A 16,491-nucleotide genomic window follows, 5' to 3' on the forward strand; every position below is an offset into this window, starting at 1 on the left:
TTCCCTTGACTGTATTATTACATCTTCTGAAGCTCTTCTATTAGAATAAATGTATAAAGCCATAAATGACTGTTTACCTAGAGTTCAATAGGTTGATTTTTAAAAGTTAGAAAATTAAGTGGTATTTCTTTGAAAAAATAAACTTCTTTTTTACTCCTCTGTACATAATTACAAAACAAAAACTATAATACTAATTTTCTTATAGAGAACATCCACTGTAAAGGAACACACTAGAAACAGGTTGCATAGTTGATAGTTTTTACAAGTTTTCATCTTACTAAAATGTCTTGGGTTGCTGCAAAACCAGGTGTGTTCTCAATGCTACCCTTAAGGCTCTGAAAATTATCTGTAAGATGTCCGTCCTTCAGGCACTAGACCTCCTGGACTGAAGGCCAGTATTGGTAGTCTGTTAACCTATTGTTTACATTCACCCTGAGCTAGGTACCCAAGTCGGTTTTTTAGTGTTATAACAGTTTGTAGTGTTAAGCAAAGGCAGTATCATTCTGTCTCTCCAAGAAGCAGACAGGAGCAAAAAGACAAGTAGTAAAATTCATTCATTCATTTAACAATTCCTGAGCACTTACCACGGACCAAACCCACATGCTAGGCGCTGGAGGGAGCAAAAAAACTCTGTGTTGTCTTTTCTCAAGGAGTTATTCCTTATTATAATGATTTTTTGAACTAATATTTCACACTAGAAGCAGCTGTAGAATGTTTTGAAATACAATTTCCCAGAACCCTCCAAGACCTAGTGAGCCAGGATTTCCAGGAGTAGGGCTGGGCACACTTGGATGTGGAAAAGCTTTGTTTGCGATGCTGATGCACATTCCCTGCTAAGAACTACAGAACTGGAATATAGCATAAAGGATTTCAAAACCCAAACTAATTTCCTCTTCATAGGATCACTGACCCCACACGTGTATGCCATCATTGAAATTGTTATGGAGAATCTGCGAAACCACAACCAGAATCGGAAAACTACCCTTATTTTGCCCTCACTCAAACTTTACCAGAGGCAATCGAGGCAAAATTTGAAGTAGTGGCCAATAGCATCTACTTTTGTGCAGAATAGCTGTTGGAAAAACGTGAGGAACTATGTAGTTTGTCATAATGCTTAGGATTCTGGGAATTATTTTTTTAGATCCTGGTTCTTTCACTGGTTTGCTTCAAGACGATGGCCAAATTAATTAGTTTTAATTAATTAGTTAATGCTCACTTTATCTAATCAGAGACATTTATTTCCTTTTCTGCTAATTCTTCCAGCAACAAAATGGTATAATTCAGTGAGGTATATTTGATAGTTAATTCAGTTCAGTTCAACACTTCTTGAGCCTACTGTCTGCAAAGCTCTGGGTTAAGGACAGGTATGCTGAGACAACTGCACACATCCCCAACCCCAGAGAGTGCAAGCCGACGAGAAAACGTACTTACACAACTAACGAAAACGTTTGTCAGATTAGTAAGTGCTGTAATAGATATAAACCAGATGTTTTAAAAGTATAGAGGAAATTATTAATTTTGGATTGGAGAACAAAACTTTTTTAAAAGGTTCCACATGACTTTAACTTTAAGGGCGGGAACAAGAGGAACTCTGCCCTCTGCTTCCTTCCCCCATGTGTCATTGGTGACTGCTGCCTTGTTTAACAGTCGGGGAGGGGTGCCACCTCAGGGTTGGCATCGGAAAGCCCTTCATGGGGATCAGATACAATAGGACTTGAACACCTTCTTCGCCCAGAATAAGCACCAGCCTCATCCTTTAACTCCAGCCAGACTATGACACGCAAAACAGCAGATCCTTTCGTGAATATGTGCGTGGAAAAGAGAGCAGCCGGAGCCGGGCTTCTCCCGTCCTGACTCCTGGCCCAGCTTCACTATCCTTGAAGCCAAGAAAGAGGCAAAATGCCAGACTGCTGTGCAGAGTTAGCAGAAAACAACAGGGCCCCCTCCGTTCTCCTCCCTCCCTCTCTCCTGTGCCCCTCAGAGAAGTCCCGAAAGGAAAAATAGCTGGGTGGTGCTGGAGGAACGGCTCCACCGCGTGGAGGGTAGAGCGGCCTTGGGAGCAGGTCCCTGCCGGCTGCTCCACTCTTCTGTCTGGTGGGGGGTCTGCGTATCATGAATGATGTCGTGATCCGCGGCTCTCTCCATGACATCACCACACATTTTTGTTTAGACCTTTCTAAAAGATCAAGAAATGAGAGCAGAGGGGAAAGAAGACAAAAGAGTCTTTGCTGACAAATGTAAGGCCTTGAAGAGGTAAATAGGCCAGCTGTCTCCAATAAGTTCGCTTTACTATAACCAAGGAAAAGCAGAACTGTTTAGTGAATTCAGAAAGAAAGTATTTCCCAATGAATGAACATGCAAATTATAGTGTTTTTTAATGAAAAGCACACATTGGTGAGCAGTCCACCTTTTGAGGATTTGTCAGTCTTTATCTTATCAAGTTAAACCCCAGGAGGAGGCCTAGGGAGGAGCGGGCATCTGTTGATGCCTGTTATGTGCAGACACTATCCTAGTCACTTCACACTGCTACCTCATTTAGTTAATATAGACACAAAACTGCCCAACCCAGAGTCGGAAACCTTGCAAATGCCAACATGCTTTACACAGAAAAACGTGGATCAAAAATGTATCACTATTCAGCCTCTTTTTTGGATCATAAACAAGGCCTTTAAAGAAACAAAGATGCCCCCTAGTGTTCAAACTCTGTAAAAGGTTTGATTTTGAGAATATAAAATCCAAAAAGGCTTAGTTCAAAAAATAGTGCTTCATGCTTCTCAAGGAAAGAAAGCAGTTAGCCTTATTTCTTGGATTAATTTTGCAGAATATTTTCTCCATGGCATGAACTATAATCAGTTGAGCAAACATGTTATTAAAATCCTGGTGTCCAGTAGGAATGATAAACAAGGTGGTGGGTCCTCTCCTATTACTCTTACTGCCCTTTGTCATTTTTCTGCCATTGTAAAAAAAACCACACATGCCCAGATTTTTTTTGCATAGTCACCTACACACTAAATTTCTTTTTCTTTTGCTTAGCTCAGAGGATCTGCACTAGTTTTTACTTCTCTCTCACTAAGAAAACAAAATCTCCTACAGATGCTTAGAAGCAGTAATCCAGTAGGATCTGAAGTGTTCTTCAAGTGTGTAAACAGGAACTTAGCCGTATTGTTCAAAGATTTAATGGATGTCTCTGATGGATTCCATGGTCCATGAACTGCCTATAATAAAGGGAAAATCACAAATTCTCTAGTTCATACCAAAGCATGCCATTTCAAAATATGTTTTACATAAAAAGGTAAAATGTTAGTAAAAAATTATACCTTTAGGTTTTACTTTTTTTTTTGCTAAACCAAACACTAATGCTGTCAACAGCTTTGTGAGAGCCGTTTTATCATCTGATTGAGGAGAACCAGACTCACAGAATCGTTTTGAAACAGGGCAACCTGATAGCACAGCACTTTGGCACAAACATCACAATATGTCATCGCATGTTGAGGCAGCGGTACAGGAGACACATGGCAGTGTGGTCTCAGGACAGCACACCATGAATATTTTATGTCTCTAAATATGATACCCATGTAACACCTACTCTTCCTGTGCTTCTGGAAAACTGTAAGCCACTTCTCTTCTCCTTTGAAGAATAGTAATCAACAGTGAAAGTCTGTTTTGCTCACACATTGTGAATTTTCCTAGAAGTTTTGTGATTTCCCTTAATTTTACTTAGTTGAAGTAGTTTCAATAAAGGCAGCAGCAGATGAACAGTGCAGACAGCACATCGCTTATGTAGACACACACGTAGTCTGCTGCACTGCACCAAATACCCTGAGAGCGTCATTTTATAGCTACTTGTACTATTCAGAATTTAATTTTATTAGATGCTTGCTAGTTTTTTCTAAGCTGTATTTCTTGGAGCCAACGTTTCCGTCCTTTTGGAATGAATCTGGCCCTTATTTTCTCTCTTATACCCAAATTTTCCACCTAGTGTCCTCCCTGGAAAAGCCTTGCTCCCCTCACCTCCCGACGAATGTGTGACAAGTTTGCGTTTTTCTGTAAGATTTGCTTAAGACATTTGAAATATCACAGGTTAAAAATCTTAACAATTTCCAGTGTTAAGCGATGGTAGCAACCCACAAACATGCTTGATAGCAGAGAATGTGCATATATGTTTGTTTATATGCGTACTTTAACAGTGTCTATTAGAATGAAGCCCATAATGTATTCTTAACTACATTCCTTAATGTTACAGTACATAGGAATGAACTGTAATCGCCTTATGAGGATATGCATTAAATGGGATGGTCTCTAGAGTTAATTATGAGTCACCTAGAAAATTTTTTTCAGACATTTCCTTTGAAGTCCTTTCTGAAATACTTTAATATCTTTTACTGTTTTGAGATTATTGGCACAATATACCCAATAAAATCTTTGTCTTAAAATAATGATTGATTATCTAGCTGTGTTATCTAAGTCTAAATTAATTAAAATTAAATACAGCTAAATTTCCAGTTCCTGGATTGCGCTAGCTACATTTTAAGAGTTCAGTGGCCATGTGTGGCTAATGGCTGTTGTATCGGACAGCACAGAGTAGAGCATGTCCACCACGGAGAGTTCCGTCGGACAGCACTGATTGCCTCACCAATTCTTATTGTAAATAACAATAGCTAGAGAAGCATATATTAAATTTTTCTGTGCCCATTGTGCCAGATTCTCTAATTTTTCTACTTTTAATAAAACCTTGGTATCCATTTATTTTATTGTTGTTTATTCTTACCCCATTAGTCAAATACCAAAATAGACTCTGTTTCACTAAAGCCTGTGGATAGTTCTCTGAAGCACGTTGTCCTTATTTATCGTGGGAGGTCTGCGGGGTGTCCTCTGATGAAACGGGGGTCTGTCCCCCTTCCAGCACAGGGTCGAGAGGGGCTCCATTTCTCCAGTCCTTGTCTAGGATTGTTTTGGGGTTTTGGTTTGGTTTGGTTTTGCTTTTCTTTTGTGCTGCCACGTTCAAGGGTAAAGGGGAAGAGGTTTTCAGTCAAACTGAGTCCCCTCCTCTTCCCTGGCAGTCTCCCCTTTTGATCGTCCTCACTGTAATCCAACACACAGAGTCAGTAATGTATATAATTTAGCTTTCCTATACTGAAAAGAAATTTGGGGCTACTAAGTAGTCAACAAGTAGATTTCTCTTGATTTGACCTGTATTGAAAGGATTAACGATCCCCTTGTAGTCCAGTGACCCTTCTTCAGGCCGGGTCATCACCTTGACTCAGGATCAGTGCGCTTTTCTTCGTTTGAGCACTAGATTTACCCCTAGTGACTTCCAGTCCAGACTTCTGCCAGGTGAGCCACTGTCACGTTGTGCTCTTCCCTGGGAATCTTGCTTCTTCTGTATTAATAAATCCATCCTTATCTCAGTCCACATCCTACACTGTGTTTCCAGTTCCTGAGTACCTCAGCTCATGTGGAATTCACTCCATTCTGTCTGCTCCCTTTTTAAAAAGGTTATGCTCCCGTTCCCAGGATCATCACTGTTTCTGTTAAGCCCCTGCAGCCTGGGACCAATCCCCTTGATTTAACTGCCTCTTTCCTGAGGCACAATCATCGTCAGCATGTTGAACGGAATTCTCTTTTACCCTGGCCCTCACAGGTTTTTAATAAAACATTTAACGTATTTAAGGGTCCACCTTTACGTTTTAATCTAGAAACCCTCTTCATCTGGAGACCATCACCATTTGGGAGTGGATGCTCCTCCCCACATCTCAGACCACATCTAGACTCACATCTAGAAATGTGCTGTCCGAAAGGTGGCCGCTAGCTACATGGGGATATTTAAATTTAAATAAATTAACATTTTAGTTCCTCAGTGGCACTAGCCACATTGCATGTGCTCAGGTAGCCACACGTGGCTAGTGGTTTTGGTGTTGGACAGCACGAATTGTAGAACATGGCCATTGTTGAAGAAAGTTCTCTTGGACGGTGCTGCTCTAGAACTTTTCTCTCACTCTAGTCCTTGAGAACTTGAGGGTAGATTGGCATAATTATGAAGAGAATTGCTCTGTGTTTCTTCTCAATCATTTTTGAGACTTCTTTTCTGAATTTCTGAAAGTCTCACCTTTTACCAGTTGTCAGCCTCATCAAACTGACAGATAATGTGTGACAACAGCGCCCTCCTCCGGCCCAGAAATGACTGCGGGTTGAGATTAGAGCACAGGTTAGGGCGAGAGGCTTGTATGCCAAAGTGTGAATCACTCTTGAGTTTTCTAAATGCTTTAATTAAGTACTTCTTAGGGCCAGCTGAGAGTTGGTTTTTGTTTTGTTTTGTTTTCCTTACACTATTAATATAACATTTACTGAGCTCTTTCTGTGTATTCAACAAATACATGGTTTTAAGGATTTTGTATTTAATCCTCCCAAAACCACTTTAAGATAGATACTGTTATTGAACCCATTTTACAGGTGAGGAAACTGAAGCACAGAGTGTTTGGTAACCTCCCAAGTTTACGTAGCTAGTAGATAACAAAGACTGTCCCTCCTACTTGTTTCATTATGATTCAGCCTTGGACTGGATTTGCCCAAATTGTTACAAGTACCCACGAAACGTGAATCTGGCTGGAAGGACAGGGCTGAGGGACTGGGTAATTACAACCACCTAAGTCCAGGGAGAGAATGGGATTGGTTGCTTTCCAGAGGAAATATTAAAAATTTCAGGACTAAGTCAATTCTGTATAAATTTACTCGTTTATACTATCTTATTTTCATGTTGTATGAGGTTAAAAGCTTGAACGTAAAAGATTATAAGACATAAAAATTCACAGTTCCTATTGTTGACCAAGAGGAACGTTAGTGGTCTGTGCGAGAATTGTTTCAATACGGATTCTTCTCTCCTTCTAGTACTCCCCTAGCATGACAATGAGTGTGTGATGCATCACCAAGTCTCCTCACGAAAACCACAGTGAGTCAGCCCTTCACAGAACTACTACGGAAGAAAATTGTTCGTCACAGTGGACAGTTAAACAAAGGAATCTCAGTCACACCAAACCAACCTTTTTATTTCCTGCTCTCTCCCCTATTTTGTGAAGAAAGCGGGTCCAAACGTGATTCAAACAACTGTGCGGAGCGGCATATTAGAATTGCCCTAAACTGAACTGCAAATAACTATCTGTGTATGTATATGTGTGGGAAAGAGAATGTATTGTATATGTGTATGTGGTATGGACATACACACATACGTACATTGACCCACAGGACATTGTAAAATATTATCACATGACATCTTAAGTAGAAATAAGTAGGGACTTTTATTCCATCCTTTTTTTCACGTTTACATTTTAATTATTAAAAGTTGCTCCTGCCCCTCCCTGAACTATTTTGTGCTGTGTATATCACTGCTTTATATAAGTTATTTTTTAAGGTGAACTCAGATGTTATGGTTTTGTAAATGTCTGCAATCATGGATAGGAATAAAATCGCTTATTTGAGAGCTTTCATTAAATTGCGTGTGATGCAAGTTATCCTGTGAATCACAAAGTGTACTGTCTCAAAAAAGGAGAAAGCGTGTCTTTATCTCTGTGTCAAATCAAACAGTTTCTCAGTTACCTTCAGTGAAAAATATTTTTGTACTTTTTCTTTAGGAACAGTACTTCAAGTCAACGAAACCTGACTGGGGCCTAACACAGTATATTTCTGCAATATCTGCTGTGGATGGAATTCTTGATTTGTCTGTCTTAGATGAGACCAAAAGACATTAATTATCTGCAATTGCCTAGACCATAGCAATAAAGTGACAGGGGTTGCCATACTTTTAGCAATGTATTTTCTCTCTAACATGATGAAGCCCAGAAGTGATGATAAAACTGTTTGCTTGAATTTGTCACTTCTCTCCAGGAATCCTAGAGCTAAATTTTTAATAACCTACTAATCTGAGATGGTATCTGGTTTTTATTCAGACTCTTGTGAACATTTCCACATAGACATTGCAAAGAAGGTACATTCACCTGCTTCAGACTTTGAGCAAGAGGGGGAAGAGCTCCTCCCACAGCCCTGGGCTCTGCAGGGCTGCTGTCCCACCCGGCTGTCTTGCTGACTAGCAGCAGAATCGACTGGGAACGCGCCCTTCCGTGCACACCTTCTCACTGGCGGCTGAGCACTGGCTCTGTTTCCAGGATATGGGGCTTTTGTTTAGAGAGAAATCACTTATACTAATTATATTTCATCTGGCCATTGACTTCAGCAGGCTGAATCTGCTTTGTGTAACTGTTTAGAAAAAAATGAGTAAATGTTAGAAAAATTTAACAAAAAACACTTCCCTTCTGAAAGCACCTTGCTCTATGGCACGTTCCAAGTCTTTTGGGGTTTTTGTGTTTAAATCATACATACAAACACCAAAATCATAGTAGAAGAATATGAGGACTTTAATTTTAGACTCTAACAGATCAGTTGGTGATCCTTTCTGTTAAAATTCTGATACAAATAGCCATTTGCAAACATCAACTATATATCCAGACTCCAGAGAGTTTGGAAAGTATTGTTCAGTCTCAGGTAAGAGGAGTCCTTCTTTCTTTTAGGCATATGGTCTCTAAAGTGGAAATTTGGCAGTGTGTTGACTAGTTCCTGGTCCCAGGTGATTTATTTCTTTCAAATCCATAATGATTTATTTCCTCTGAAAATAAAGATTTTGCCTGGGTATGACAGGGATGCTGGACAGAGCTGTTGAGGGGAAAAAAAGAAGCTGAATTAAATTTATGTTCCAGATTTAAACCCTAATCAAATGAGTGGCCGTTAATCAGCCCGTGTGCGGGAGCCGAAGACTGCAGCCTGGGGAAGAGCTTCAAGCTTGCAAGCTGCAGAGAACTTTCATGAAAAGTTCAAACCAAAAGGTCTTTAATCAGTCTGAGGTAACCCGAAGATGACGCTTTGTACAGACACATGGGTTTACCGAGAATAATTTTAACTTTCACTTTTTATGATAATTGTGAGAACATTGACAGTCCTGTGATTATTAAGCCTAATCGTATAATGCTAGGATTTTCACACGTTTTGTTGACCCTTTTCTCCATTGTTACTGACCTTGAATTTCTTTTATTTGCCTTCTAAGAAGGTATTGTTTCTTATTATCATAAAGAATCGTGAACTGATTTCACTTTCCCTTATTTTGGGAATAATATTGGAATATGAGTGACAATATGAGTCCCGTTATTTCTAGCCTATTTGGTCAAAAAATGTAAAATTTGATGTTTTTGAGGGTATAGGAATCACCTCCTTATAAGTATTTATTTCTTTTTCTCTCTTGGAACCCAGGTTAAAAATAGCTATTTCAAATTTTTTAAATTTCTGAAATAGCTGACAAATTATTTTTGAGGAGAAAATTATATTCAAGAAAACTAGAAAATAGGTATACTTAATTTTAATATCAAATAATTTTCTCATGCACCGAATGGAGGATAGTATATCTGTATATTAATTTTTGTTTAGGTTTTTATTTAAGCCTTATCCCTTTTGTAGTAAGGGCATTGAACCTTTTTCTCTCATGTTTTCCATTTCCATCCATGCATATATGTTGGTCTTGATATATACTACCTGCTCCTGAGTTATTTTTACACATTTCACCTCACAGTAATAATATCAGCAAGTCTTGCCTACATTAAAGATATGAAATACACATGTGGAATATAAAATAATAAGTGAAAACATTGATTCTCATTACTCTGCTTTGCATTCTGCCTAACTCACCACAGTGAAAATACACGTCAAATTCTTTCTAAGGTATGTATTTCCTTAGCCAGCTGCCTTCCTGTGGCCCATGGCAACTGAGGCTGTAGGGTGCCATTGGTCTGGTAATACCCCACGTATTAGGTGGGTGAGTCTTAGTGCTCCTTGAGAAGTGTTCCAATTTGACTCAGTTGCTGATGAATATGAATTGCACAGCTAGGAATCTGAGGTTAAGATTTCTCTATAGCCAAAAAATTAACAAATCAGTTCTTCTCCCTGAGCCATGGAAAGTGCCCAAAACACCTCTTTTCCCTCCAGGAATAAAATAAAGTTCCATTTCTATTTTTATGATTCTCTTAAGATATCTGAACTCTTGCATTTCATAGGATCATTCAGTTAAGACTCTTCCTGTAGTTTAAAAGACGGCAAAGGAAAATAACCGAGTTCAGTTTGGGACATGAGGAAGCCCTACTTCTGTCCATGCCTTGTCTTCATCATATCCTTCTGGGAATGTGCAGCAAAGCATTCAGAACTGCTCCCTTGGCACGGAGTTTCCCACAGCCCTTAATACTATTACATCTTGGTTGGCTTGTTGAAGGCTTTCTCCATGCTTCCCTCCCAATCCCTGCATCTTCCAGTAGAAATAAGACAGAGACTGAACATTTTTCCCTTCTCAGCCCTTACAATTTTCTTCTTCACGTAGTATATAGTTTTCCCAGGGAAATAATTGCAATTTCCATTTCTTGATGATCACTGTCAATTAGAAGCAGTGCCACAAATCACAGCTACTTGACTTTGGAATGCGTTATAGTATTTTGACACTGGTTTTCCCTTCGTTTTTATGTTTTGTGTACTATAATTCTCTTTCCTTGAAAATGCTAATTGATACAAGTAGCCGTGTGAATGCATAGCATGGGGGGGGGGCAGTCTAATGAGATGGGGGGACTGGGGAGTTACTATGCATTTTCCAAAAAGTAAATTAGTCCCTTTTTTTTTATACTCCCTCCTGGTGGAATAAGTTTCTTGTTTGCCATGAGGAGCAGGAGTCTGTGTTTGCTTAAAACAGTGGCACGCAATCGTAAGCAAGTGTAAGAGGCTTCCTGGATCAGTGAGCCACACCTTGAGAAATACTGGAGAAGAAAGAAAGAATGGTGAACCATTATTAGTGCACTTCTGTTTCACATACTAACCTTGTGTGTGTGCATGCACATGTGTGTGTGGGGGGTGGTGGTATGAAGTTTGCTCGAAAAGCACTTCCACTGTGATTTTACATTATGTTATAGCACGACTGGTAACAAACATAACTCTTTCCTTTGATTGCATTTTATTGCAATGGTAAAGTAGCTGATTAAATGATTTGGGATGGAAAGAGAGTATACAAGACATAAGCAGGCGGAATCTCGTGTGCTTTAATATACCCGTGTTAGCCAGTCCACATTAGGCCTTATGAAGGCACTGCGTCTCAAGGTAAGAGCATAAATGGTCATTTCATCCTTGGTTACGTCACGGCCAGGAATCGTGCAAGAATTACTGTTTTTTGATGTAGACATTTGTTTACAAGAAATTGAATTGACATTATTAATTTATTTTACCAAAAGCATCAACTTTACCCATGAACTGTAATTCAGATGGAAAGGGGTGACCTACAGATGAAAAACACCTGAGACCTCTTTAATTACTTTTCTAAACTACATTCTAAAGAGAAATTCTCAGTCGAATAAGTCTCCTAAGGAGAATTTCTCTGTACCTTTCCCATGTTAACTTAGTATAATTTGTCTTCTTGAATAGAGGAAAAATAATTTCTGTAAGTAGTTTAATGTAAATATTTTTGCTGTCTACATCCTTAAAAATGAAATACAGTACTATTTATAAGATATTGTACATTTTAAAGTGGGACTAAGTGTTTTCATATATAGAACCACAATTTCTCTTCTCCCCCTGGTGGATTTACTATCCTCAGATAAATGGAACTCATCTTGATTATCCCAGTCATTGAAAGTTACGATCTGTTCCTACAAATATTTAGTATTTCATTTTTTAAATGATGTGTGCAATTAACATGATAAAGGTGAGTATTAATATTCTTAGGAAAAAATGATATACAAGATTATTCCCAGTTAACATTAAAACTTTATCCCACTTTGTCTTTTGCACTGAATGACCTCAGTACATTGCCAAAAAAGTGAAATTTGGATTCTCACAATGTTCTCAGAACACAATACAGTATGCTATCAGCTAAATTTCCATCATGTCCTGGTAAAATTTGTCAGTAAAATGTAATTAACCATCTACTTATTAGGAAACAACAATTCAAATAATCTGTCCAGTTTACATAATTTGAAAAAAAATCTACTTTAAATTTAGCAAGACCTTAGGATTTTTTTAATATAAACTGATTAAAATGTGTGTATGACTTTCTATCAGATTATATTTCAAAATGTTTACTTTCCTTGCATTAAGACAATTAAAAACTTAACAGAAACTATATGTTAGAATGAATAATTTAAAGCCCATACTGTTGTGTCAAACATGAAAAAATGGAAAAGTTTTTATAAGTAGAATTCTTTATTCCTGATAGCCATTAGCTTATTGAATTGTTTAATTTATCTAATTGTGATTTTTAACGATTTAAGATGTTCTCTTACTACGTGTGTTTAAAATGTTGCTTATAATGTTCCTGGGAAAATAGACTTATTTGTAAGGTTTTATAAATGCACAATTTATGTGTAAATATAATTGGAATCTAGGATGACTCTTAGTAATCTACTATTCTTAATTCAACCGTGACCACCAGCTACCTGACACATTTTGTAAATTTAATGTCTGCGTGCATGTGTGTGTGTGTGTGTGCGTGCACATATGTGCATTATTACATTCTCAAATGGATTTATCACTAAATGTTTTTGTGCAAATACTTGAGTTATTCATGTAATGGGCAAAGTTGCCATAAAGATGTACATAAATATCCCTTAATTTGGCACGTTTTCACATTTAATTTTAAAAATACAGCTTTTCATTCACAGTTTCTACCCTTTTCTTTCTAGCCTCTACTTTACTACTTATGGAAAAAGTAAAGGAAATTGTTCATATGAAGCTAGCTTAGATGTTTTCTGAATGGTAAAATATAACTAATATGGACATCTGTGTATATGACTGAGTCAGACATTCTGCCTTATATAAAAACCAAGAGTCTCCAATATCAAAGAATTCATATGCATTTAAGAAAAGGCTATGATGAGTGTCTATGTAGTTACACAACTAAACTTTGAATACTAAAAAATAACTAATATTAATAGTCAATAGGTATCTATTAATGGATAAAAGTTTGATATTTTATTCCAAATAGGATTACACATAATATGGAAAGATCAAGCAATTATGCAGATAATTCATGCAAAACTATTCTCCTCAAGTACATTCATCTTTCTGATGAATTGTACAGATGGTTACCTCAGTTCACCGTAAATATTTGCCCAAGTAAAGATGCTGAAGTGGGTTCTCCACTCTGCTCTGTAGATAAAGAAGGGTAGAGGGAGGAAGGTCTGTCGTAGAGATGACGAATTCATCCTGTATATCAATAGAAGGATATAAATCATTTTTTCAATAAATTCTTAAATACTGTTTCCGCACTATTTAAGAGTATTTTAAGTATTAAGTATTTCTAGTATTATAGTGATCCAAATGGGGTCTTCCAGTTCAGTGATGCGCATATTTGTACATAGCAATTAGAAAGGAAAATGCTGTAAATCCCACTGGCCAGACACCTTACTGAGCAAAGGTTACTTCAAGGAACTTGTCAGGCAATTTTAGCAAGGTGTCTGGATTTCTGGGAGATGGAGGGTCGGTAGCAAGGCAGCTGACGAGTCCCTGCATTTAAAACAGGTAGGGTCGTATACCTAAGAGTTTTTCTAGAAGTTATTTAGACTATTTCTAATTGTGCAGAAATGGTTATTAGTGGTAGTAGCATTATGTAAAGTATCACAGGTAAATGAAACCAGGAGAATTCATTTAATTCCCCCTCAGCTCCTCTTGATGAATGAGAAAACAGTTAAAAGTCCAAAATGGAGGGACAGGGGTTGGAGTGTCTCCATCCCCAGCCCCAAACAACGTGAGCAATCAAGTGTGTGTTCTCGTCACTCTGTATCTTTAAAAGTGAAGAAACTCTCTACATCAAAAGAGGCATAAAAATTAAAGAAATTCCAGAAGTTTTATTCCCTGCACAAATTGTCTGATGAGAAATATGATGTTGCCTTTTAGAAAGCTCTACAGCCAATAGACAGTGTACATACAAATGTTTGGCTGTCTCATTCGGTTTGCAAAGCTCCTCTTGAAGTTTACATTGGGCTCTGCTTGGCTATAGCTGCGTTTCCCAGTGTGCGACGACCTCAAATTTTCCTCCCACGATTGTGTCTTTGCATCTTACAGCACGTAATTCTCCATGGTGATAGGGAAGAAACTCTTGATTTCTAGTCGTGTCACCTGAAAAAATTTGCTTTTAAATGTGCTCACAGTATACTCTCAGTTATCGCATATAATATATAAATTAGGATACCTTGTATAAAAGAATTCGATATTTCTTATTTATATAAATATTGTTTCAGAGAAAGAAACGGTTTAAGAATTGGAAAGTCAAATGTATTCTCTGTATGGTCTTTTACGGTGCTCACTGTTTTGTCATTAAGTTAGTCATTATTCACTTATAACTAAAAGGACATTACACATACTTAGTGGTCTCAAAATTTCTATAACCAAACACATGTATTAATCATTGAAAGTGATAATAATTTTAGTTTTGAGAGCTCAGCATGCTATTACAACAAGCAGTAGCCAAATTTTCATATATTTACTTCATCTTTATTTGAGAAGTACTTACCTAGTACTTTTTGATCCAATGAAAAAACCCCAGAAAGCTACACTTATATCCACTGAAAAAAGAATACAATTAACACTTTTAAAAACACATGACATATATGAAAGTATTATATGAAAATAGAAGCACCAGCAATTGCAAGAGATCCATGTCACCATAAAAGTTCTCAAACTAATACCCAAATTCAAAATTGAAATGCTCAGTGTAACAGTTGTTAATAAGAAATTTATTGAAGCGAGTAAATAACCAAATCAAAACCAACACAGGAGCCATATCTAATTTGTAGCACAGGTGGATAAGTCAGTCCGCTGCAGGTTATGTCTAAGATACTTATCACCACAAAAACAGACCATAACCAATTCTCAATATTGAGTCATCAGAGTTAAAAATTCAATCCATTTAGCAAAAACGCCATTTGAAATAGGCAGCACAATAATCTCAGGCTCTTCTCAAAAATAGTAATCTTGCTGAAAGATTCCTGGTTACGAAATTACATGGCCCAGCGAAGCTCAGTTTAGAATGTAAAGCGTTCGAGGTCCAGCTTTCTGTGGAACGTGGGTGCCCCGAGTGTCGCTAAGATGAGCCTCTCCAGCTGTCTGGGAGGGAAGTGGTCTGTGGTGAGAAGTCGGGTGGGCTGCCTCTGGTTACTTCCTTTCCCAGATGCTCTAAAATCTAGTCCGGTAAGGTATTTACTACCATGTTTTCAAGTTCTAGAATGATTTGCATAATGTTTCTGTGTAAGAGTGAGTTACTGAACTATGTATTTGCAAAAGTAAATGACTAATATCAACATTTTTTCCTTCGAGTAACCAGAAATATTTTGTCGTTTTGCTCTGGCAGTCGGCACTTCAGAAAACATGAAATGCAGATTGGAGAAGTATATTTTCCAGAAAACTTTGATGTTCTTTTGAAATCTGTTTAAGATAAAATATCTGTCTGGTTTGTTTGGCAGTCTTGCCTCTCATCGAGTTTACCGTGACTCGAGCTCTTGCCTTGGGCCTGAGAGATGGAGGTGGCCCCTGCGCATTAAGGTGGCCCTGGAAATGCATAAGCTTATCCAAGTGAAGAGGCGGGGGGAGCAGGCAAATGATTAAGTCAGACATCTTTTCCCCTTGAGTTGCACAAATAGATGTTCTTGCTCCTAATGAGTAGAAAATTGGCATTTAGCAAGATTAGTGAGGAACACTAAACTGCCACATAAACTTCAGTTCAGAAGTTAAATGCTACAGTTATTGCCTAACCTATTGTGGTGGTTTCTTCCTGCTGAAGATGAAAATTTATACTCTAGGCTTTATGTTGCAGATCCCTTTGTGATTGTCCTGACGCTGCTTGCCAAAATAAGCTACAGGTTTCCAACTGTTTTCAGATACAAATATCACCAATGAAAACACTTCAAACCTATTTCTGGCATAAAAACCTATACACACAAGATCTACAGAATTGGGAGACTAGAGACTTAACCAAAAGAGAGTCAGGAAAAATACCTACGTAATTTTGGCCTTGGAGAGAGAGTATGTATGTGCCAACAGCGATTTATTAATGTATTTCAACTTTCAGATTCTTTCGAGAAGTGCTTTCTTATTCCATAAGTTGAATTCGTATTTTACTATTTGTTTAAAAGTTGAAAATCAATGTTAATATTCAGAATGTGCTTAGAGTTCAAGACATTCCTTACATAGTTACTTGGCTATGTACGAATTTTACTTTCAGTGATTACGTTAAAAGAGTATATTGAAAATTTTTCACTCTTACTTATAAGACAGGTTAATCAGATGTAAAAGAACTGGTTTCTGAGGATGTTTATATGTAGAATGTTTCAACTGGAAAGCATAGTCTGCACAATTCTGAAATGCAAACAGAATCATAAGATTAGTTTCCCATTAGGAAATCTTGCTTCTCCTGAGACATTAGCCAGTGCA

General features: G+C 37.8%; 1 protein-coding gene across 20 annotated transcripts in view; it reads left to right on the plus strand.

The window, feature by feature from the left end:
• The window catches only part of SSBP2 (single stranded DNA binding protein 2), a 293,559-nt gene extending 281,099 nt beyond the window's left edge, over window positions 1–12,460 (plus strand). For 12 of the 20 annotated variants that reach the window (XM_008518049.2, XM_008518051.2, XM_070571474.1 and 9 more), the window contains one exon: window positions 6,886–7,486. In XM_008518049.2, coding sequence (XP_008516271.1) covers window positions 6,886–6,915 — 30 coding nt within the window. In that variant the 3' untranslated portion in view covers window positions 6,916–7,486. Of the gene's footprint in view, window positions 1–6,885; window positions 7,487–7,625 lie in introns of those variants that run through there. The other 8 variants (XM_008518050.2, XM_070571480.1, XM_070571476.1 and 5 more) reach the window with 2 other exon arrangements.
• The last annotated feature ends 4,031 nt before the right edge of the window (window positions 12,461–16,491 follow it).

Source organism: Equus przewalskii, chromosome 13 (genome assembly GCF_037783145.1).
Source record: "Equus przewalskii isolate Varuska chromosome 13, EquPr2, whole genome shotgun sequence".
NCBI classification, from domain to species: Eukaryota; Metazoa; Chordata; class Mammalia; order Perissodactyla; family Equidae; genus Equus; species Equus przewalskii.